The sequence below is a fragment of the Barbus barbus genome (assembly GCF_936440315.1).
Source record: "Barbus barbus genome assembly, chromosome: 18".
NCBI classification, from domain to species: domain Eukaryota; kingdom Metazoa; phylum Chordata; class Actinopteri; order Cypriniformes; family Cyprinidae; genus Barbus; species Barbus barbus.
Window position 1 is genome coordinate 30361240 of NC_136746.1, and position 25833 is coordinate 30387072.

The following is a 25833-nucleotide window of genomic DNA, read 5'->3' on the forward strand; positions in this document are numbered from 1 at the left end:
ATTAAAGCTAAGAGTTACACACTTTTTTGTGAGCGCTGTACAGGTCTGGTATGAAGAATGTTTTTGCTCAGGTGGCTGAAATGTCCGCCCAATAGAGAAAAGTTTTGCTCAGCAAGAAAAAAATGAGAGGGAACATTGATACAGACTAAGTCATTATAAAGAAATAAAATAAAACATAAATATGATAAAATATGCATGTTTATAATCTATGTCAAATATATTATAACCTAGTGGATAATTCAGCAGCAAAAGTTATTCTAGACATATTTACGGACTTGAATATGTTTGCATTATGAGAGAGTTTCTAGAATTATGAACAGGCAATTTTGCCATTACAAATCCCATCCATTTATTCCATATTCTTGAATCAATGTCATTTAAATAGTTTTAAAAGTTATTGAAAAAACACATTTTGCACACTTTTAAAACCGAGTACACAACTAATTAATAAATCTAAAACCAAAGATTGGTTTCATGGAAACAGCAACAGTTTCAACCCGTATTTTTGAGACTGTCTTTGGTACTCTGCAGTTTTAAGGAGAAAATACTCCGCAATGGTGTTGATTGATGAATTTGTCTCATGGTTTGTTCTTAAGCACATTTAAAACACCAGATAGACCTATACACAAGATTAAAAATGTTAAAAGATTTTCACCAAGGGTCTTAATATACTGTATGTTAAATGTTTTATCATCATGATTTTGTTCTGTGACATTTTAGACCTCAGTCCAATGATCCATCAAACACTCATTTGTGCTTTAAGTTTGTACTTTCTCTTTAATAATGGATTCACAGCTAAACTGATCTGATCTGAGAGAGTGAAGAGTGTGTCATTGTTCTCTACAGGTTGAGAGATTGTGGCGTCACAAATGAAGGTTGTGCTGCTCTGGCTTCAGCTCTGAGATCAAACCCCTCACACCTGAGACTACTGAGTCTGTCTGTGAATAAACTAGGAGATTCAGTGAAACTGCTTTCTGATGTACTACAGGATCCTCACTGTAAACTGGAGACACTTTGGTAAGATCATATATGACTCACAGATGCTATGTAGTAAATAGTGTCATCAATTAAGGCAGATCTGCATAAGACAGACATTTTGCATAAAATACAGATATTGATAGTTTTCAGTCACGTGACCGGCTCGAAGACTTGGAGGGCAAAACATCCATAGAACTGCTGCACAAGTGTGTCAATTTTTCATCTGTTTCCCAGCCGCAAATATTTCGATCACCTCTCAAAAGAATAAACAAAGGTATTTCTGAACAAAATGCAAGTTTTGGCTATTTGCAATCCATATTAAGCAACCGCGGCAATATTTCAATCTCAAACAGTGAGACAACATGTTGTAAAAACACTTAAAAGTGCCTTAATATATTTAAAACAGTAATATTAAAAGATCAAATTCAGTAATCAGCACATTAATGATGCACAGTTTACACAGTTTTCTGTGGGAAGATATTTAATGTGAAACTTTGCACACTGCGTTTATATTCTGGCTTCATCTTCTTGCCTGCACAAAATATACATCATCAATAAGGTGTCCACTGAATCTCACCTTTTAATATCTGCGTTTTACTACATTATTACTTGATGCAATCTGCGTAAAAATAGCTGATGGTCAGTGCAGCTAAGCTTTGTTTTTCCCGCCAGCTGCGGGTTCCTATGAGGGTGTGACGTCACGTGAAAACGTCTCAGGTTACGTATGTAACCATGGTTCCCTTCCAGGAACTTCGAGCTGCGTCGAAACGCATATGGGAACGCCTTCAGCGTGACCAGGCTCTGAATATGATGTGTAATCAGTCAAACAAGGGCGAGGCGTCACGGGCGGGGTGACGTCACGACCAGGAAGCATATAAGCACGTGCGGCGGAGCCGGCTTCAGCTTCAAGTCATGAAGCAAGCACTGGCAGGGATGCCGGAAGTGTGGCAACGCGACGCAGCGTCTCGTTCCCTTCAGGGAACCATGGTTACATACGTAAACCTGAGACGTTCCCTTCCAGGAACTTCGAGCTGCGTCGAAACGCATATGGGAACGAGATACCAATGCCGCCAGACTGACAAGTCCCTGCCTGGTGTCAGGACGAAAGGACAGAGGAGCCGGGAGTGGCTCGGATGTCGAGGTCATAGAACCTAACGAAAGTCAGGGGCGTGGACCACCCAGCTGCGTTGCAGATGTCCTGCATGGAACACCTGCCCAGAAGGCCTTGGAGGCCGCCACACCTCGGGTTGAGTGCGCTCTGACTCCCACCGGCGGGGGGAGCTCAGAGGCCTCGTATGCCAAAGCCATGGCACCCACAATCCACCTACTAAGAGGAGGGCTTCGTAGCAGGAAGACCCCTCTTAGGCGGACCATAGCACACGGGCAGCTGGTCCGCTTTCTCCACAGGGAGGACCTGTGGATGTATGCGTCTAGTGCTCACACTGGACACATACGGTTGTGCTTCTCCTGGTCTGGCTCCCCGAAGGGAGGAGGACAGAAGGCCTGCAGTATGACCGGCTGTGCAACAACCGATGGGACCTTCGGAACATACCCCACGCGGGGGTAGAGGAATACTTTCGCCGAACCGGGCGCAAAGTGAATAGAGGCCGTAGTCAGGGCCTGAAGGTCACTCACCCTCCTCAGAGAGGTGATAGCCAATAAGAAAACGGTCTTGATAGTGAGGAGTCTCTCAGTTATCTCCTGAATGGGCTCGAAAGGTGCATTGCACAGAGCCTCCAGAACCACAGCCAGATCCCACGTAGGGACGAGATCGTACCGGAGGCCTCAGCGCACCGCGGAGGAAACGTGTAACCAGGGGGTGTCTACCCACTGACTGGCCACCGGTAAGGGCGTGGTATGACGAAATAGCTGCCACGTAGACCTTAACAGTGTAATGGGTTACCCCTGCGGAGAAACGGGCCTGCAGGAACTCCAGTACTGCACCAACGGGGCAGTTGACTGGGTCGAGCTGGCGGTCCCCGCACCAAGAAGTGAAGAGCCTCCACTTCAAGGCGTACAGTTTCCTCGTAGAGGGAGCTCTGGATTGGAGGATGGTCTCGACAACCTCGGTTGACAGACCGGAAGCTATGAGCTGTGCCCCCTCAGGGGTCACACCAACAGCTTCCATCACTCCGGGCGAGGGTGCACCTCGGTGCCCCCGGCCTGTGAGAGGAGGTCCCTCCTGATGGGCACATCCCACGGAGTGCCGTCGAGGAGAGATATCAGGTCCGAGAACCATACTCGGCCCGGCCAGAACGGTGCTACTAACAGTAGACTGACCTCATCCCGGCGCACTCTCGCCAGAACTCCAGGGAGCAGAGCGATCGGGGGGAAGGCGTACAGACAGAGCCTCGGCCACGTCTGTACCATAGCGTCCAGTCCCAGAGGAGCTGGAGGGGTCAGCGAGAACCAGAGAGGACATTGTGCTGACTCTTGAGTCGCAAAGAGGTCCACCTGGGCCTGGCCGAAAATACCCCAAATCTGCTTCCCCACCTCGGGGTGAAGCCTCCATTCCCCGGGCCTCAGCCCCTGCCTCGACAGGATGTCTGCTCCCACATTGAGATGCCCAGGTATGTGCATAGCTCTCAGAGATAAGAGCTTGCCCTGGGACCACACAAGGATCTGGTGTGCCAGCTTGTACAAGGGGCGCGACCGCAGACCTCCTTGGTGGTTGATGTAAGAGACCACTGCCGTGCTGTCGGTGCGCACCAGCACGTGGTGATCTCTCAGGTCTGGGAGGAAGTGCTTGAGTGCACGGAACACTGCTAACATCTCTAGTCGATTGATATGCCACGTCAGGTGGCAACCTCTCCACAGACCGCGGGCAGAGTGGCCACTCATGACCGCACCCCAACCGGTGAGGGAAGCGTCCGTCGCTAGCGAGACGCGGCGACAAGGAGCTCCCAACACCGGGCCCTGGGACAAGAACCAAGGATTCCTCCACATGTCGAAGGCACGGACACAACGGCGTGACACTTTGACAGCGCGGAGTGAGTTTCCCCTCAGGGAGACCCCCTTGGTCTTGAGCCACCACTGTAGGGGTCTCATGTACAGCAGGCCAGAAGGTATCACGCTGGACGCAGCTGCCATGAGCCCCAGCAGTCTCTGAAACTGCTTGACAGTGAGTGACTGGCCTTCTCGCACTCTCCTGACTGTAGTAAGGATCGACTCGATCCGAGCAGGGGACAATCGTGCCTGCATCGTGGTCGAATCCCACACCACGCCTAGATAAGTGATTCTCAGAACCGGAGAAAGCACACTTTTCTTGGCGTTCAGTCTCAACCCCAGTTCTTTCATGTGGGCGAGAACGACATCTCGATGCCGAACCGCCAACCGCTCTGATTGAGCGAGGATCAACCAATCGTCGATATAATTGAGTATGCGGATGCCCTGAAGCCGCAACGGGGCCAGTGCCGCATCCACACACTTGGTGAAAGTGCGGAGTGAAAGTGCTAGGCCGAAGGGAAGAACCCGATATTGGTACGCTTTGCCCCCAAAGGCGAACCTCAGGAACTTCCTGTGAGAAGGAAGGATGGAAACATGGAAATATGCGTCTTTGAGATCTATCGTGACAAACCAGTCCTCGGACCTGATTTGAGTCACGACCTGCTTGATAGTAGGCATCCTGAACTTCAGCTTTCTGACTTAGCGGTTCAGTAGACGCAGATCCAGTATGGGCCTCAGCCCTCCATCCTTCTTCGGAACAATGAAGTACCGGCTGTAGAAACCGGACTGGGTCTCGTGAGGAGGAACCAACTCGATGGCTTCCTTCCTCAGCAGAGTACCAACTTCCTGTTCTAAAACCAGAGCCTGCCCGGGGCGGACCGCAGTCATAACAACCCCGCAGAACGGCGGGGGTGGCCCGCCGAACTGAATACGATAGCCTCTCGCTACAGTCTGCAGGACCCAAGGAGACACATTCGGCAACCGCTGCCAGGCTGTCAAATGCTCTACTAAGGGAATCAGTCTCTCGAGACTGACCTCTGGTGCAGCCAGACCGCTGTCTCGAAGCGGTGCACCGGAAGGAGGCACGTGGCCTGGCTGCTGGGGCGAGTTTCTTGGCTCCGCGCTGCCGGGCGGACAAACCTGAGAAATATACTCGCTGGGACCGGCTGTGCCCTGGAACAGCGGCAGGGTCAGCAGACAAGTCCTGGAGGGCACCGAGGTGAAGTGGTCACCGAGTGCCGCGGTGCAAGCCACTCCACCCCAGTAGGGGTCGCCCTCCGCGGTCCTGGGGCTCGCCCGTCAGGACCTTTTGCGCGAGGAGCTGGTATGCAGAGGAGGCTGCGCCCGCCCAGCAGCCACCTGAGTTTAGAGAGCGCGCATACCCTCTACCCACCAAAGATGTTGTAAGCAGAGCAGGAGCCTTCAAAGGCGATGCCGTAGAGGGAGACAGATAGCTCGCAAGCGTCTGTTCAACCCGCGGCATCGCCGCATACCCGCGCTCATTCAGTTCCCGCGGGAACGAATGGCCGGGACGAAAAGATTTCACCCGCGATCTCGACACCTCGGTGAGGAGATCGGGGAAAACGGAAGGCTCCTGTGTAGAAGTAGCTCTCTGGGGCGAGAGAGGCGGCGAAACCTCGTCAACGCTCGTCACATCAACCTCCTCGGAGGACGCAGCGTCAAGCCCTCGTCTCGGGGGAAGAGACCGCTTCCACACCGAGAGACGGGGCGCCAGATCTGGCAGATACAGGAGGAGACAAGGACATGCCCGTCTCACACTCGCCAGCCAGATCAGCCTGCGAGCCCCACGAGTGCACCGCCGCTCTGCCTCGGCAGCAGCGGGACCGGCACCGCGTGGGGAGCTCGCGAAGGCTCCCTTCTCGAAGAGAGCCCTCCGGGTGCGGAGACCGATTCTGCGTGCTCCGCACCCAGGCAGTCCACGCAAAAATCGTGTGTGTCCTCGCTCGTGATATAGCGAGGGCAAGGATGCACACACGACTCAAAACGTGGTCTGAAAGCTTCACCCCTGAGCTTGCCCTTGGCTTTGACATGATACTGAATGCTTTCCACTTAAAACTAGGACAAACAACAGTAAATAAGACTGACACACACAGAGCGCTTCGCTGAATGACAAAAAGCTGAAGCCGGCTCCGCCGCACGTGATTATATGCTTCCTGGTCGTGACGTCACCCCGCCCGTGACGCCTCGCCCTTGTTTGACTGATTACACATCATATTCAGAGCCTGGTCACGCTGAAGGCGTTTCCATATGAGTTTCCTGGACGGGAACTATCAATAGTGCATAGAAGAAATATAACTTATCCTGTTTGAATGAGACTTTGGATGTTTATGATCATGATTGTGTTCTGTGACGTTTTAGACCTCAGTCCAATGATCCATCAAACACTCATTTGTGCTTTAAGTTTGTACTTTCTCTTTAATAATGGATTCACAGCTAAACTGATCTGATCTGAGAGAGTGAAGAGTGTGTCATTGTTCTCTACAGGTTGAGTGATTGTGGCGTCACAGATGAAGGTTGTGCTGCTCTGGCTTCAGCTCTGAGATCAAACCCCTCACACCTGAGAGAACTGAGTCTGTCTGATAATAAACTAGGAGATTCAGTGAAGCTGCTTTCTGATGTACTACAGGATCCTCACTGTAAACTGAAGAAACTGTGGTAAGATCATATATGACTCTCAAATGAAGCACATTTAAAGTAAATAAGAAGTGTTCAGCCTCAGGTTTTTAGTATTAAATAAACAGCATAGTAAAAGTAATTGGTTCTGATGTTGACTGTAGTTTATATGTAGATGATATCTGCATTTGTTACAGAAGCAAGTACATGAATACTTTTAGTATTTTTATACCGGTATGGGGCATTAAAACCTACTATTCACATCCATATTTCCCAAAACAATTCACAATAGTTTCAATTCAATCCGTAGTTACCTTTCAGTTGAGTGGATGTTAAATGGAGTTGAGTTGAATGAGTTCAGAGTACTTGAAGCTCCAAATAAGGATTTATTCAGGTTCTGATAACTGGTTATTTAATAATTAATTACTTAGAGACTGGATTTAAAAGTTTAACGATTCACCAATACAATGGTTTTGTTTTATTTAACAACAATAATTCATAAGCAAATAACAAAATAACAAGCGAGAAGTCTTCACCACGGAAATGTCGGCCTCGTACATCTCTTCTTCCAGCATTTTATAGCCTTGCATATCATCTGTGTCAATCTCATACACGACTTCTTTCCTCTCCCCGGTCTGTGTCTGCTCCTGCCTCTCATGTAGACAGGAAATGTAACCTTCACCATAGAGGCTTCTCAAGGCAGAGTTAAAAGTTCAAATAAAAACATTACATCTTAACTTCAGAATCTCTTTTAGTTTGAAACAGATCTTTTGATCTTCCAGTTCTTTCTTTGGCCCGTTTGCGACGCTCCGTCTTCTGCTTCCTCTTGTCCGTCTTATTCTGGTAGTGTTGAAATCCCTGGTCTAAAATATGAAAATCAATTTCTATTTTGTCTGGCCGTTTTGTTTGGTTAGTAGAGGATTGATCAGGAAATTGCACATCATTAAAGTCAGATAATCCTTCAATACCATCAAGCAAAAAATCCAACAGAAGATAAACAAAATACTATCTTGGTCAAAACAGAACGGTTTAAAGTTTTCACAAACAGAAACTGTCTGTATGCCTTTCTGTCAACTTCATTCCTTGCACTATGAACTAGCGACGCTCCAATCGGTCTTTTTTGCCTCCAATACTGATTCTGACACCTGGGGTTCAGTATTGACGGATACAGATCCTTATCCGATACCAGTACAGTTTTTCTTTCTTTTAAATCATTGTATAATTTCTGTATCTCTGTGTGGAACTGATAATCAATCTTTCACAATCAACTAAATACAGACTAATTCTTTATAAAAAATTAAATTAAAAACATATTCATGTTGAGCCTGGTCGAAACCAGAACACACACATCTAATGTCAAGACAGCACATTCTGGCGAAATCTGCTCTTTTCACTATCTGTGGTCGTAAAGTTAATTAACGACCAGCACCACGCTCAAGCATCCTGCGCTGCTCTCCCTAACGTCTCACGAGACTCCTAAAACAGGGGCATATGTGTGGAAAAAGTACTTAAAACAGGACTTTGTGTTTGTTTCTTATCGCTTACGCATAATTCAACCGGAACCAGGACACAGACCATGGCATCTGGAAAAACTCCAGCACAGACCCTCCCTGATATCCTAATTATTAATGCAGTAATTCAATGATGGTATCAATAAAGGTGATGTTTTTACGACACACGTCCGAGTTAAGAAAATCTCCAGGTCTCCCCAAACGTCTCAGACCACTCTCCTCTCTCCTCCTCACATTCCAAAAGAGGAACGCGCCTTTTCTGCGTATTAACAGACAAAGAGAGTCGAACCTATGAATTAAAGCATTTTAAAAAAGGACAAATTATAATTGTTCTGCTATTGAAGCAATATACTCAAAACAATGTATACAATATATTTACAATATATATTAAGGTTGTTTTCATGTCATTTATAAGTTTGCTGTGTTATTGGAATCTATGGTATTGTTGTAATCTTTCAATGTCTAATGTCTCACGATCACTATTTTTTTGTTTCACATGCTTGGTGTGATTTATTGAGAATTTAAGATCGTTTAATCGATGCATTAACCCCTGTAGTGATAAAATTAAGGTATGTACCTTGTGTGTGCCAAATAACTGTTGTTTGATTTCAAATGAAAGCTAGTTGTGTCAGCAATAATCTGGTGTGGATGAAAAGTAACTTTTCTCATCATAATGTATGATTAAAACAATTATAGGAATCTGCTAGAATATTCTTTTATTCTATGAAATAATTCAGCAAATGATTTTACGCACGGAAACCGAGCCGTGCGGGGCGGGGCTCCGCCCTACAGAAACACTTGGGATTGGATCAAACGCCCCACAGGAGGAATCCGATTGGGTCAGTCGCCTGTGGGTGTATCCCAAATCAGCCCGTTAAAGACAGAAACCCCACTCTCTCACTGTGTGCTCTCTCTCTGTTTGCTCGCGCGCTGTTTGAAACTTCGTCTTCTGCTCTGATCGTGCTGTTAAGCGCTTGCCGTTAACATCTGGCCGAGCGTTGAACAACGATCAAGACTTAGTCAAACTTCTAAAGAAACTTTAGCACCTGACCCAAAGAACTGAAACGAACTTCCTGAGAGCGTCATCACTCCACAGAGAAACCAACCAATCACGACAGGGCATCCCCAGTGACGACGACGCATCACCAGCCAATCAGCGCCGGGATCCCCTCGACCGGGAGAGGAACGAAACTCGACTTAAAGCAAGTAAAATCAAACAATATTTCCTAATGTTGTTGAAAACTGGTTGTATTCATCTTTAAGAGTAACGATAGTGAAGTTCCATGCTTGTGACTCTCTCAGGTTTGAAGTAGAGCATTCTTGAAAACGAGCATTAGAACCTTAAACTCTCTTCAGATCAAAACAATTCATTGCCTGCAATATGTGTGTGTTTGTGTGTTTACGTGTTCTGTTTTGTGTTGTTTAGCTTAGTATTGTGGTAGAGTAGTGAAATAAACTTTGATTCTATTAAGAAATCTCTTGTCTGTTGCTGTGTAATTTTCAAATCTTAATTATTTGCCAAAAAGAATGCGTTACCTATGCTAAATTACCTGTGCTAAGATTACTATGCTCAACATTACCTAATCAATTCTGTATTACTTCGGCCACGGGAATAATCTGAATTGTTAAGAGATAACTACTGATTTTAATGCTTGCTGGACAAGTCGTTAATGAGGTATCGTTAATAAGGTTGAAGTTGGACATTTTGATTAACATCAATTAATCATATAAATATCGAATCTTAAGAATGATTCCCTAAAAGCTAAAATTAGAGTAATAATTCTAAAGTTACTACATTCATAATATGTGACAAAAATATATAGTATAAACTAAATTACAAATCACATCCATGTGTGACCGGATGCTCTCCTCCCATGGTTATTAATATTAATTATTAAATTCATTAGAGCTTGCCGCCGACAAATTTCCTTTTGACGCGTCACTTCCGATCAGGCTATAAATAGCGTATTTCCATTCCTGTCGAGACATACGTCATCTCCGATTGATCTGGGGGTTCCCACTTGCTTCCAACGTGCGGGTGATTTGACTGCGGCTGTACACTGGTTTTCGCGTGCTCCTGAAATGGCGATTTCTTTCGGTAAGCTGTTACTGCAGTAACGTTAAGTTGTGGGAACTGTGTTTGGGTATTAATCTGACGAGTGGGTATGACTTCAGTGTATTTCAGCCATATGTAAATGAGCTTATGCAATGCTGCAGGATCAAAACGAGACCAAGTGATCTAAAAGTGATACGGTTGAGAGTGTTCGATTCTATCGTCGGGTAAGTCTTTATCATAGGAAGTTACAGGTACTGTGTGCTGAGGCATTGATTGGGAAAGTGGGTATGATTTTTTTAGCTCGTTTCAGGTATACGCAAACCAGTTAATGCGGTGCTGTAGGATCAAAACGAGACCAAGCGATCTAAAATGGTTTGTTCCGAGTGACTCGATTTTATCGTCGGGTAAGTCTTTTCCTGATTGGGTTGAGAACATTGGGTATTCGTGCGGGCGTTTAACCATTGTGTTTCCCTTTCAAGGTGTTCGAGATCTTTCCCCTCTGCCTTTTGGTAGTATTTAATGCGAGGAATCGCCGTTGTCCTACAGCCTACTTTATTGTGTTTGTTTTATTTTGTCTGATTTGTAAGTGTGGTTTGTTATATGTGCGTTGAATGACGCTGTTAGTAGTTTTTGTTTTTCCTTGTTTCGAGGTTATGTGTTAGTGGGAATTATAGTTTTCAGTCAAGTTTCCTTTGGTTTATTATTATTATTATTTGTTTATATTGACTTGATTTAGCCTTGATTCATTCTAATTGTGATTTTCTTGATTTGGTTTGCGTGTGTGAGCAATTGTAAACTTCTTCGGCTAAATGCTGGGGGCTTCAGCCAGGAATCCTCCCGTGTTTCCTCCGCGTGCTGGTGGTGGGTTGAACACTGGGTGCTGTGTGCAGGGAGACGCACGGATTTTGTGTGTGAGTGATAAGTTTACTCTAAAGTGTGTGGTTGGATTCCTTGTTCGTTAGCCCTCAGCTGAATAGCTTTTCAATGTAATGTTTTAGTGTATGTTCATTTTGTGGTGACTGACTTTTTGAATGACTGTATTTCTCCTCTGATATCATTACGTGTATTTTATGGTTAGATGCTGTGGCGAGTCTTGCCTGGTACGCTCAGTTTATTCCTGTGTGATTTTTAGTAATAAAGAACTCTGTTGTATGATCTTCATGTCTCTGTTCCTTACTGGTGCAACCAACGTGCGTGCCTTAAGATAAAGTGTATCAATAATTCTCTGCGTGGTGTCAGAGTGGCGTAGTCGGTTTTCTTAAAGCTGCAGTTATTCTATTCTAAATAGTTAGGCCTTAGTGCCACTAATTGGGTTTCTCTCCTGCCACACATGGATTCTATATTCTTAAATCAAAGTCACATAAACAGTTTAAAAAGTTATCACAAAAACGCATTTTTCACACTTAAAGCAAAGCACACAACATGTTCACAATCTCTGTTGAGTTCAACACATTTCTATTCAGTTTTAAGCTGCCAGATGAGACCAAACATGACACAATGATCAGGTGTTTGATCAGAAGAGTTAATAAATGAGATGTAATGGGGAACACGTGAGTCCTGTGAAGCAGATGTCCTCCTGTAGGTGTTTATTAGAGGATCAAGTGACTGTTTCTCCAGACAGATCCGTCCTTATATCACTATGAAACAATATCTCACATTCAGCTCTGTGTGTCTGTTCAGTCCTGAAGCACATGACCGTTTCAAACAGCAGCATTGAGCATCAACATGCATAAATCTCATTCTATCAGCAGCAGTATGTGGCAATGCTTGTCATTATATCTCCTCTCCTGCTCTGAGACCAGAGTCAATAACAAACTCCACACACTTCAACTACAATTCACATTCTGTCATTGTTCTCTACAGGTTGAATGTTTGTGGCGTCACAGATGAAGGTTGTGCTGCTCTGGCTTCAGCTCTGAGATCAAACCCCTCACACCTGAGAGAACTGGATCTGTCTGTGAATAAACTAGGAGATTCAGTGAAGCTGCTTTCTGATGTACTACAGGATCCTCACTGTAAACTGGAGACACTGTGGTAAGATGATAAGACAGAATGATAAGACAGACATTTTGCATAAAATACAGATATTGATAGTTTTCAGCCATGTGATCGGCTCGAAGACTTGGAGGGCAAAACATCCATAGAACTGCTGCACAAGTGTGTCAATTTTTCATTTATTTCCCAGCCGCAAATATTTCGATCACCTCTCAGAAGAATAAACAAAGGTATTTCTGAACAAAATGCAAGTTTTGGCCATTTGCAATCCATATTAAGCACCCGCGGCAATATTTCAATCATAAACAGTGCGACAAAACGTTGTAAAAACACTTAAAAGTGCCTTAATATATTTAAAACAGTAATATTAAAAGATCAAATTCAGTAATCAGCACATTAATGATGCACAGTTTACACAGGCAAGCAGATGAGGCCGGGAACATGAAGGCAATCCTCTTAACGGTTCAGTGTTTTCCTTCTCATGGTTTTCTGTGGGAAGACATTTAATGTGAAACTTTGCACACTGCGTTTATATTCTGGCTTCGTCTTCTTGCCTGCACAAAATATACATCATCAATAAGGTGTCCACTGAATCTCACCTTTTAATATCTGCGTTTTACTACATTATTACTTGATGCAATCTGCGTAAAAATAGCTGATGGTCAGTGCAGCTAAGCTCTGTTTTTCCCGCCAGCTGGGCGTTCCTATGAGGGTGTGACGTCACGTGAAAACTATCAATAGTGCATAGAAGAAATATAACTTATCCTGTTTGAATGAGACTTTGGATGTTTTATCATCATGATTGTGTTCTGTGACATTTTAGACCTCAGTCCAATGATCCATCAAACACTGATTTGTGCTTTAAGTTTGTACTTTCTCTTTAATAATGGATTCACAGCTAAACTGATCTGATCTGAGAGAGTGAAGCGTGTCTCATTGTTCTCTACAGGTTGAGTGATTGTGGCGTCACAAATGAAGGTTGTGCTGCTCTGGCTTCAGCTCTGAGATCAAACCCCTCACACCTGAGACACCTGAGTCTGTCTGAGAATAAACTAGGAGATTCAGTGAAGCTGCTTTCTGATGTACTACAGGATCCTCACTGTAAACTGGAGACACTGTGGTAAGATCATATATGACTCTCAAATGAAGCACATTTAAAGTAAATATGAAGTGTTCAGCCTCAGGTTTTTAGTATTAAATAAACAGCATAGTAAAAGTCATTGGTTCTGATGTTGACTGTAGTTTATATGTAGATGATATCTGCATTTGATACAGAAGCAAGGACATGAATACTGTAGTATTTTTATACCGGTATGGGGGATTAAAACCTACTATTCACATCCATATTTCCCAAAACAATTCATAATAGTTTCAATTTAATCCGTAGTTACCTTTTAGTTGAGTGGATGTTAAATGGAGTTGAGTTGAATGAGTTCAGAGTACTTGAAGCTCCAAATAAGGATCTATTCAGGTTCTGATAACTGGTTATTTAATAATTAATTACTCAGAAACTGGATTTAAAAGTTTAACGATTCACCAATACAATGGTTTTGTTTTATTTAAAAACAATAACTCATAAGCAGATAACAAAATAAGAAGCGAGAAGTCTTCACCACGGAAATGTTGGCCTCGTACATCTCTTCTTCCAGCATTTCATAGCCTTGCATATCATCTGTGTCAATCTCATACACGACTTCTTTCCTCTCCCCGGTCTGTGTCTGCTCCTGCCTCTCGTGTAGACAGGAAATGTAACCTTCACCATAGAGGCTTCTCAAGGCAGAGTTAAAAGTTCAAATAAAAACATTAAATCTTAACTTCAGAATCTCCTTTAGTTTGAAACAGATCTTTTGATCTTCCAGTTCTTTTTTTGGCCCGCTTGCGACGCTCCGTCTTCTGCTTCCTCTTGTCCGTCTTATTCTGGTAGTGTTGAAATCCCTGGTCTAAAAGATTGTGAAAATCAATTTCTATTTTGTCTGACCATTTTGTTTGGTTAGTAGAGGATTGATCAGGAAATTGCACATCATTAAAGTCAGATAATCCTTCAATACCATCAAGCAAAAAATCCAACAGAAGATAAACAAAATACTATCTTGGTGAAAACAGAACGGTTTAAAGTTCTCACAATCAGAAACTGTCTGTATGCTTTTCTGTCAACTTCATTCCTTGCACTATGAACTAGCGACGCTTCAATCGGTCTTTTTTGCCTCCAATACTGATTCTGACACCTGGGGTTCAGTATTGACGGATACAGATCCTTATCTGATACCAGTACAGTTTTTCTTTCTTTTAAATCATTGTATAATTTCTGTATCTCTGTGTGGAACTGATAATCAATCTTTCACAATCAACTAAATACAGACTAATTCATTATATAAAAAACATATTCATGTAGAGCCTGGTCGAAACCAGAACACACACATCTAATGTCAAGACAGCACATTCTGGCGAAATCTGCTCTTTTCACTATCTGTGGTCGTAAAGTTAATTAACGACCAGCACCGCGCTCAAGCATCCTGCACTGCTCTCCTTAACGTCTCACGAGACTCCTAAAACAGAGGGGCACATGTGTGGAAAATTCTGGAATGTACTTAAAACAGGACTTCGTGGTTGTTTCTTATCACTTGCGCATAATTCAACCGGAACCAGGACACAGACCGTGGCATCAGGAAAGACTCCAGCACAGACCCTCCCTGGTGTGCCCCCACAATGCCCCCACTGATTAACGTCTGACCGTAAACCCTCAGGCACAAATAACCGATTCGGTGGGCAACCGGACGGAGGCATTACCCCTTCTAAAGCCACTTTGACCTTCGACTCGACCTCCCATGTGAGAGCGGAGACAAAAAGAGTCTCAGGTAAAATGCACTCGGGAGTAGACGGGCGTTCGGAACGGTCAAAAATGCGCGATAAAGAGTCGGGTTTGATGTTCTTGGAACCCGGGCGGTACGAGAGAGAAAAATCAAAACGACCGAAAAAAAGTGCCCACTGAGCCTGCCTGGGGTTCAATCTTTTGGCAGTTCTAATATATTCTAGGTTCTTGTGATCGGTCCAGACGATAAAAGGTACCCCCGACCCTTCCAACCAATGACGCCATTCCTCCAACGCTAACTTGACTGCCAACAACTCCCTGTTACCAATGTCATAATTACGTTCGGCCGGTGATAAACGATGGGACAAAAACGCGCAGGGATGCATCTTGCCGTCCGCAGAAGAACGCTGGGATAACACTGCGCCTACCCCCACCTCCGATGCGTCGACCTCCACCACAAACTGACGTGAGGAATCAGGGGCTATAAGGATGGGGGCTGAAACAAAGCGGCCCTTCAGTTTGGTTAGACCACCTGAACGTAGTTCTGGGGGAGGTCAAGGCAGTCAGAGGCGCGGCTAGTTGGCTGAAGTTGCGAATGAAACGCTGGTAGAAGTTGGCGAAGCCCAGAAACCTCTGTAGGGCCTTACGGTAATCTGGACTTGGCCACTCCACCACAGCCTTAACCTTCTCAGGATCCATGCGTACTCCCTCAGACGAAACAATGTACCCTAGAAAAGGAACAGACTGTGCATGAAAAGCGCATTTCTCCACCTTGACAAAAAGCCCATTCTCTAGCAACCTCTGAAGCACTCGCCGGACGTGCTGCACATGTTCCTGGAGAGACGAAGAAAAAATCAATATGTCATCCAGGTAGACATATATGAACTGATCTACCATATCTCGCAGCACGTCATTGACGAGTGCCTGGAAGACCGCCGGGGAGTCGGACAGCCCGAAGGGCATAACCAAATATTCAAAGTGCCCCCTGGGTGTGTTAAAAGCAGTCTTCCACTCATCCCCCCTCCTTATGCGGACCAAATGATAGGCATTACGTAAATCCAATTTTGTGAAAATTGACACTCCCTGTAATCTCTCGAAAGCTGAAGACATCAACGGCAAAGGATAAGTATTCTTTACCGTGATGTTGTTCAACCCCCGGTAATCAATGCAAGGACGCAGAGACCCGTCCTTCTTCCCCACAAAAAGAACCCCGCCCCTGCAGGAGAAGAGGAAGGGCGGATGAACTTAGATGCTAGAGTATCAGAAATATATTTCTCCATAGCCTCCCTTTCTGGAACAGAAAGCGAATATAACTTGCCCTTAGGCGGAGACGTACATGGCAGTAAATCTATGGCACAGTCGTAAGGACGATGCGGAGAAGCTGCTCGAGACTTACTGAACACTTCCCTCGGGTCCTGGTACTCTGCGGGCACGTTAGACAAATCCACCGCCTCCTCCTGAAAAATACAAACAGAAATCGACGGACAGGCAGACACTAGACAGGACTCTCACCCTGACAGAGATCGGCGAGTATTCTGGCCGCCTCTCTCCCGGCGACGGCACGATCGAACATCCGCTTCATTTCATCGGACAGTGCCTGGAACGAGATGCAGCATGGATCCTGGTTCTCCCACACCGCTGTTCCCCATAGTGCCGCTCTCCCAGTCAATAGCGTCAGCACGAATGCAACCTTGTTCTGTTCGGCACTAAATGTTCTAGGTTGTAGAGCAAAGTGCATGGAACACCGTGTGAGGAAGGCTCTACAGAAATTGGGTTCTCCGGAGTAGGACTCGGGAACGGGCAGACGAGGCTCCGACTGGAAAAGGGTCTCAGGTGGGATGGGGGGAGCCAGCGGCGTGGGTGGCGCAGTGGGACCTCGCAGATGTTGAAATTGCTGGGTGAGCTCGGACACCTGCGCCACTAGAGCCTGAATAGCACGGCCCGTGTTATTCAGACTCGCTTCCTGGGAATCCATCCTGTTTATACTCAGAGTAATGAATTCCTCCAGGGAACTTGCTGAGGCACTCGCTGCTTCCATTGACGGGCCAGATCGTTCTGTCATGACCGAATGATGAGGAAGCAAGTTGCGAGTGAAATAAGTGTTTTTTTAGTAGCCAGAGAGTGCAAAACAAACAGGAACAGGACGATGGTGAGTGACGCAGGGACCTCGATGAACAACACAGATGAATGGTAGTGAAGAGAGGGATCCGTGGGTGAAGAGTGAGGTATCCGGACACAGAACGAGGAACACAGCAACACTCGACGGAACACTGACTCACGATACCAGACAGCAGCACAGATCAGGGACGCCAACAGGAACAGGAAACTAGCGACAGCACACGAAGACATCAAACAAACGATCTGGCAATGGAGAGAGAAACTGGTGAGTATTTGAAGGTGCGTGAATGAGCTGCAGCTGCCACTGCAAACGAGGCTCAGCTGAAGCGCTGATCAGCTGTGATGGCTCGGTCACGCCCACACACATCTACACACACACACATAACAATAACACGGGACGAGAAGGAAGCAATGAATTAGTGAACCGTGACAAAACTAAATTACATATCCCATCCATGGATTCTATATTCTTAAATCAAAGTCACATAAACAGTTTAAAAAGTTATCACAAAAACACATTTTTCACACTTAAAGCAAAGTACACATGTTCACAATCTCTATTGCGTTCAACACATTTCTATTCAGTTTTAAGCTGCCAGATGAGACCAAACATGACACAATGATCAAGTGTTTGATCACAAGAGTTAATAAATGAGATGTAATGGGGAACATGTGGCTCTTGTGAAGCAGATGTCATCCTGTAGGTGTTTATTAGAGGAGCAAGTGACTGTTTCTCCAGACAGATCCGTCCTTATATCACTATGAAACAATATCTCACATTCAGCTCTGTGTGTCTGTTCAGTCCTGAAGCACATGACAGTTTCAAACAGCAGCATTGAGCATCAACATGCATAAATCTCATTCTATCAGCAGCAGTATATGGCAATGCTTGCCATTATATCTCCTCTCCTGCTCTGAGACCAGAGTTAATAACAAACTACACACACGTCAACTACAATTCACATTCTGTCATTGTTCTCTACAGGTTGTATGATTGTGGCATCACAGATGAAGGTTGTGCTGCTCTGGCTTCAGCTCTGAGATCAAACCCCTCACACCTGAGAGAACTGAATCTGTGGAGGAATAATCTCGGCGATTCTAGTATGAAGTTGCTCTCTGATCTGAAGGAGGATCCACATTATAAACTGGAGACATTAGTCTATTGTGAGTGTTTATTTAAAGTTTCTAAATTGAGTAACAGACCTCCTGTGTGTGTGATTGGAGAATATAAGATAATAATTCAGCTCCACTTTAGTCTCTGTACTTTAAAGTGTGTTTAATTCTGTGATGTGACTGATTTATGAATATATGAATATTTTAATCTCTTACAGAGTCTCTAAGTGATAGTAGTTGTTGATCATGTATTGTTGTTAATCTCTGATCAGTTGTTCATTCATATCTCTGGCTGTAATATGATTATACTGTGTGTTTTCTGAGCTGGATCTGCTGATGTGATGTGACAGCAGTAATGTCTCAGACTCATATCTGACTGTCTGTGTGTTTTATTGTAGGACTCTCAGTATTTATCGGTCAGTGCAGTTCCTCAGGATCAGCTGATGGTGAATAAGGAGCCGCTACAGAGACGTCACAGTCACACAATCAACAGAGACTGCGTGATGGGGACAAAAACTATAGAGATGTTAATTTCGGTTCATTTTCCTGGCGCCTCCCAACACTCGTTAACCAATCATTGACCGTTAACTGACAAAATTAGGATGTTAAATTAGATTTAATTAAATTGGAATGGATAAGTTTATGTGATCCAAACATTTGTATTCATGCAGAACGAGAGATGTACGTTTCTCTTTAAATACATTAGTTTTTTCTAGATGTTTGTTGTTTATAACTAATAATTTTATTGCTGCTTATATTTTCTGATTTATATTTTGCTCTGTTCTGAATACCATTTGTTGACCTTTTTTTTTCTCTCAACACAATTTTGTCTTATATGTTTATAGCAGGTGTTTTTTTTATTTATTTCTTTATCCATGCAGCAAATGTTTTAAAAATAGCTTTCAGCACTCAGATGCACTTCTGTAAATCTCAGTTAATCTAGTCTTTGAAGTATATTTAATGAGACAAACCCTGTCTATAATATTTTGCATCTCATTAGTCTTCAGTTAATAAGAGACCAAACATCAAGAGTAATTTGAGATAAAAAATAAATAAATTTGAGATTAAAATATATATATATATATGTATATATGCAAAGATGCTGATTTGCACCTTTTTATATTTGTAGTTAGTTTTAATCTGTCTAGATGTTATATTAAGTTTAAATAATGCCTTAAAATGGTGATATTATTATTTATAACATGTTTAAATCATATATAAACCTCAAGTATAAACCTTAAGGAAAATATGAGATCAAGATTTTATTCTAGAGGGATGATGAACTGGGGAAAAAAACACATGTGCAGCATTTTTATTTGTTTTACCTTTTAAAAACATTAAAATGTTTGACATTTGAAAAATAAAAAGACAGGTTAAAGAAGCAGTATGGATGCTGATTAGTACCTTTTTAAAAATGTATTTACTTTTAATCTATGTCTGTATTATATTTAGTTCAAATGGTGGAGTATAAATGTTATTAGTGATAATAAACGCTTAATATTTATATCATATTTCAATCATATCGTAAGTCTGGACTGAAACGCGTTTGACCCGAGCGCTTTCCGTTCAGCGTCCCGTTGCTAAGAGACGCGTCCAAACTCTCCTAGTTACTCAGAACAACACTCAACATAAACAAGAAATATATAATAAACACAAATCAATATTTTTTAGTTGCGTTATTATTATTTTGCAGCATTTCTGTTTCCTGTGTCTCACTTCAGGGGCACGTTCAGGTTCACACTGGTGTCTAACGTTTTGCTCCGGTTTCGGGTTGAACATGTTTCCTGGAAACGGTGTGCAGGGCTTTGAGATACATTTTCTTTTGTTTGGTGGTGTGTCAGAAATGTCAGCCTAATCAGCAGCAACATGTATATAAACCACGCGGTATTAAAGAGACAGATCGCACTATAGGTCCAAGTGAAGTCATTTAATATGTGTCCACTGCAGCTCGGTATGGGCAGCAAATGAAGATATTAGAATACATGTTTGTCGTAAGAGTTTTATAGTAACATAGCATATCAACATGATGATGATGAATTTGTAAGTAAATGTAATTAACATCAAAGAAAAATTCACAAGAGCGAGTATATTGTTTGCACATGTTTATATATGTCACGAATCCTGGCCATGCACTTCCACTCATTCACCACCAGAGGTCACCCGTTCACCATATGGACTTTTCACACTACACAGCACATTGGACTCCATTTCTCATAAACCATTGCACTGACGACACACGCACAGCTGTTCACAATGATCACGCCCACACCTGATAACTATCTCGCAATCACCATCACCCAATCACTCACTATTTAAGCCTGGGACTTGCTCTTGCTCACTGCCGAGTATTGTTAGCCCCGCTACTTTACCAAGCGTTCTTAGTTTTCATAGTCTTGCCTTGCCGTGTTTCCTGGATTTACCCTTCGCCTTGCCGTTTGGACTCTGTTCGCTCCCCGTTTGGATTTTTGCTCTCGTTTCTGGATTATCTCCCTGCCTTGCCCCTTTGGATACTGTTCGCCGATCGTCGACCCACGCTTTCTCCACGGATTGCTGCGTCTTGCCTTTGCCATACCGGTTTGCCACTGTGTGACCCTGCCTGTTTTCTGACCATGTTTTATAATAAAGCTTTGCATATGGATCCGCACGTCTCACGTCTCGTCAGCCCCGTAACAGAATACTCGGCCCCACAAGGATCCAGCGGCTTTTCAAGTGGACATTGGCCAGGTATGGACTCTGCACGACTGTTACTAACCCTCGAGCAGGGCTCGCGACCGCTCGAGGATTATATTCAGGAGTACTTAGACCTCGCCTATTTTTCTGATCTGCCGGACTGTGCACTCATAGATTTTTTTTGTGAGGGCATTAATCAGCCGCTCCGGTCACAGTTAATCCGCGAGGGTCCCTGTTCATCTCTCAGTCAATTTATGGACTATGCCTTGTTGACGGTTGGTTCAGCGCTCACCGTGGGTGTCGCGGAAAAGGAAAGCGGCACCACGTCTGTGACTGAAATGGTGGACGCGCCAGAATGCGCTCACGTAATGGCGGCCATAACAACACCCCGTCATGTTATTGCCGTCAGTGCTGCCAGTCATGAACCAAGTCATGTCTCAGATCTCCAGCCAGAGTCACGCCACGTCTCAGCTCTCCAGCCAGAGTCACACCAAACCACCGTTGACCATCATGAATTAACCCAACTCACAACTCATCAGCCAAAATCACTCCGCATCACAGCTCATCAGCCAGTATCACACCCCATCAAAGCTCTTCAGCCAGAGTCTCTTCACGCCTCAGCTCCTCAGCCAGAGTCTCTTCACGCCTCAGCTCCTCAGCCAGAGTCTCTTCACGCCTCAGCTCCTCAGCCAGAGTCTCTTCACGTCTCCGCCGAATTGCCAGAGTCTGTCACACCCAGAGATTTAAGGTCAGTCCTTCGAGTTCCCTGTCTGGTTTCCAGCATAACGGACCTACCACTGATATCGGTGCGAGCAGCTGGCATTCCCAGGGCCTCAACCCTGGCTGTTACAGTGACTGTTCCCCTGATCTCAGTGCTTCCCGTTATGGCGGTCACCATTTTGAGTGTGTGGGCTGCACAATGTGCTCCTGAGGCCTCTCCTGTCCACGAGTCTGCTCCTGAGGCCTCTCCTGTCCACGAGTCTGCTCCTGAGGCCGCTTCTGTTCACGAGTCTGCTCCAGTGCCTCCAGAGGTGGCGGCTTCCGCTGCAGAACCTCCCAAAGTGGTAGCGCCCACTCCCGAACTCACTGTTTACAGTATCATGGCCATGGAGGCCGTCCCTGAACTCACGGTCTGCCCTGTCACGGCCACAGAGGCCTTCCTGAACTCACGGTCTGCCCTGTCACGGCCACAGAGGCCGTTCCTGAACTCACGGTCTGCCCTGTCACGGCCACGGAGGCTATCCCTGAGCTCACGCCCTGTCCCGTCACGGCTAAAGAGGCCGTCTGTGAGCTCTCGCCCTGTCCTGTCACGGCTAAAGAAGTCGTCTGTGAGCTCACGCCCTGTCCCGTCACGGCTAAAGAGGCTGTCTGTGAATCCTTGTCCTGCCCAGTCACGGCTATGGAGGCCATCTGTGAATCCTTGTCCTGCCCTGTCACGGCTATGGAGGCCGTCTGTAAATCCTTGCCTTGCCCTGTCACGGCTATGGAGGCTGTCTGTGAATCCTTGTCCTGCCCTGTCACGGCTATGGAGGCCGTTTGCGAATCCTCGTCCTGCCCAGTCACTGCTATGGAGGTCGTTTGCGAATCCTCGTCCTGTCCTGTCATGGCTATGGAGGCCGTCTGCATAGCTTCCTCCTGCCCTGCCACAGCCATAGAGACCGTGCATGAACTCTCGACCTGCCCTGTCACGGCCCCTGGGACCATGGGGACTCTCTCTGTGTTGTCTGTCTCTGTTCTCCCTGTGGTGTCTGTCTCTGTTCTCCCCAGATCCCTGATCCTGCCATGGCTTCCTGAGCAGTCCGCTCTACCGTGGCGATACTCTGCCCTGTCTACGCCACACTGGTGGGCTCCGGCTCCGTCTACTTCGCCGTGGTGGTCAGCTGTCTGGCTCTGGGGGTCTCCTGCTCCGCCCAGGTGGGCTCTGGTCCCGTCCTGCCCTGCAACGACTCTTGAGACCATGAAGGCTCTCCCAGTGTTGTCTGTCTCTGCTCTCCCTGTGTTGTCTGTCCTTGTTCTCCCCAGATCCCAGACTCTGTCATGGGTTCCTGCCCTGTCTGTCTCCCTGCGGTGGTCTTCTGCTTCGGTCTGGTGGTCTGCTGCTTCCCTGTGGCGGTCTGCTGCTCAAATCCGGTGGTCTCTGGTCTCACCTGCTCCGCCCTGGTGGGCTCTGGTCTCGCCTGCTCCGCCCTGGTGGGCCTCTGCTCTGTCGGTCCTGACTTGGCCTCTGGCTCCGCCCTGGTTTCCTGCCCTGCCGGCCCTGCCTCGATCCCCGGCCACTCCACTTTCGCGGGGACCTGGCCCTCCATCCCTCCCCCTGTTCCGCCTCCACTCCACCGCCCTCCTTGATTGTATAGCAGCGTCTGGAAGCCGCTCCTTGGGGGGGGGCTATGTCACGAATCCTGGCCATGCACTTCCACTCATTCACCACCAGAGGTCACCCGTTCACCACATGGACTTTTCACACTACACAGCACATTGGACTCCATTTCCCATAATCCATTGCACTGACGACACACGCACAGCTGTTCAAAATGATCACGCCCACACCTGATAACTATCTCGCAATCACCATCACCAAATCACTCACTATTTAAGCCTGGGACTTGCTCTTGCTCACTGCCGAGTATTGCTAGCCCCGCTACTTTACCAAGCGTTCTTAGTTTTCATTGTCTTGCCTTGCCGTGTTTCCTGGATTTACCCTTCGCCTTGCCGTTTGGACTCTGTTCGCTCCCCGTTTGGATTATTGCTCTCGTTTCTGGATTATCTCTCTGCCTTGCCCCTTTGGATACTGTTCGCCGATCGTCGACCCACGCTTGCTCCACGGATTGCTGTGTCTTGCCCTTGCCATACCTGTTTGCCACTGTCTGACCCTGCCTGTTTTCTGACCATGTTTTATAATAAAGCTTTGCATATGGATCCGCACGTCTCACGTCTCGTCAGCCCCGTAACAATTTACATTAAAGGCAAAATATCTGAAATATTAAGAACACAATTATAGATCTGGAACTTCTTTAAATCTGTCTAAATATGTTGTAATTGCAATGTCTTCTGGTCCATATCCTTTCCTCAGGAAGGTGTGCTAGACACTGATTAATGTAACAAAAAAAATTCTATACATATTTATATATTTTACTATTGTATTGTGGAGTCACACTTTCATAAACGTTTCTATGCGCCTCTGATTATATTATAGTAAATATTACAATATCATACCACAACAGTGATCAGTAATAATTATAAGCCTAATACTCACAATAAAAATAATATAGATCATATACAGTAGATCATAACACAGTCTCAGAGGTAAGAAGTGGATTATCCTTCACCTGAAATTTCTTTTCATCCTGAAATGCGAGGCAAATGTTGGATAACAATAATTAGGAACCACAGTTTCCACAAACCCCTTCACTAGACTGGGATGCTCTCTTTTATTCTGGACAGCAGTGACTGTAACATCGATGTATTTTGTAGTATTAAACACGTATTTATACCGATTTCATCAGGCTCAGAAAATTATTCAAAAAGAACACACAGAGTGATCTTCTCAGCTGCCATAGTTGCAACTCTTGTGTCATCAGAACAAGGTGTTCAACAAACCACTGCTTCCGTTTAATAAAAGTTTTGCATTGTTTTTTCGGAGCTGAACGTGGCCCGGGTCACACTGTGCAGACGCAGAAGACGTCACTTCCTCAAGCCCCGCTCGCAGCATTATTTAGAAGATGACAAAGTTAAGTCTGACTCTGTGTCTGAAAGAGACCGATGGCCAGCCGGGGTCCGTCTTTGGGAGATGTGTGTGTAGGCTACTTCTAACATGTTTGGTTGGTAAAATAAATGTTGTAAATTTAAATCAGAGCGTCTTCCGTGTCTGGAATGGAGTCCAGAGTCCGTCCCGAGCCCGTCTTTTTCCCCTTCTCCCAAATCAGATTATACTGTTTCATCTATTACAATAGTTCAGTTTTGTATGTAATGGCAAAGTAATTATATATTGTTTCGTTTTTTTTTTTTTATTAAGTTAATTTAGAAAAACGTGTGGAGCATTTTTTTGTTTTTTCTTTCCTAAAGTAAGGACTGAGCGGCCAGCGGCAGACCAGCAGGCAGATCATAGCCATGTTTGATCAATTAGGCCTTCTCAAATCATCACCACTTGCCTAAAATAACATCTATAGATATAATAAAACAGTTCAAGCATATAACAATGTTTAAACATTAAACCTAGATAAATGTGCGCTGCATCAGTAGTTTGTGCGGAGAGTGGAAGCTAAAGCGCAGGACATGGAGGCACCGGCGCAATCAATTGCATTTTTTTTTCATTGGAAACAACTTACACCTAATGTTTGTTCATAATAGTAAGACTAATACATCATTCGGAATTGTAAAGGGTCTACTTTTATTTGTGTGCACTCACAATATCAACAAAACTTTTTAGAAAATATATAAATAATTTTATAAAATAAAGAAAAAAAAATGATGTGCCGTCTGGTCTTGAACAGGAGCGCTTCACTAAAATGAATCGAAAGTCAGCGAATACATGCCTCACAGACATGATAAATATATCTATAGAGAGCTTTAAATTACTACTTAACGAAATAAATAAAAACGAAAACAAAAACTCTTTCATTATAATCCTGAAGATGTACTTCTCTCTAAAGGCGCGTCTAATGAGGAGACGGCGAGTCAGGATCATCATCTTCATCTTTGCGACACTGACACAGAAAACACTAGTTTATTAGTAAATAATTCAAATATATCCTTACTATTTCCCCCCCAACACATTCATGGTAATTACTTTTGCTGGGGCTTTGCAGCAAGCTTCAGTCTATTGCGTGTATTTGAAGCAGAACTCTTCATCTACTGGAGGCACTCGCTGCTGCTGCGGGACTCTAAACACTCGTTGACTAAAACTAGACGAAAATAGTCATGGATAATTCTGACTAAAGAAAGACTAAAATGCTCAGACTTTTAGTTGACTGAAACTTGACTAGACTAAAAAGAGTATGAACGTG

At 44.8% G+C, this 25833-nt stretch overlaps 1 protein-coding gene across 1 annotated transcript in view; it reads left to right on the forward strand.

Moving 5' to 3' along the window:
• LOC306884227 (NACHT, LRR and PYD domains-containing protein 12-like) overlaps positions 1-18741 on the forward strand; it is a gene marked incomplete at both ends in the record, with an annotated part of 41243 nt that extends 22502 nt beyond the window's left edge. The window contains 6 exons of the mRNA XM_079439946.1: positions 847-1017; positions 6430-6600; positions 11989-12159; positions 13070-13240; positions 18033-18204; positions 18559-18741. Coding sequence (XP_079296072.1) covers positions 847-1017; positions 6430-6600; positions 11989-12159; positions 13070-13240; positions 18033-18204; positions 18559-18741 — 1039 coding nt within the window. The remainder of the gene's footprint in view (positions 1-846; positions 1018-6429; positions 6601-11988; positions 12160-13069; positions 13241-18032; positions 18205-18558) is intronic.
• Positions 18742-25833: the final 7092 nt, after the last annotated feature.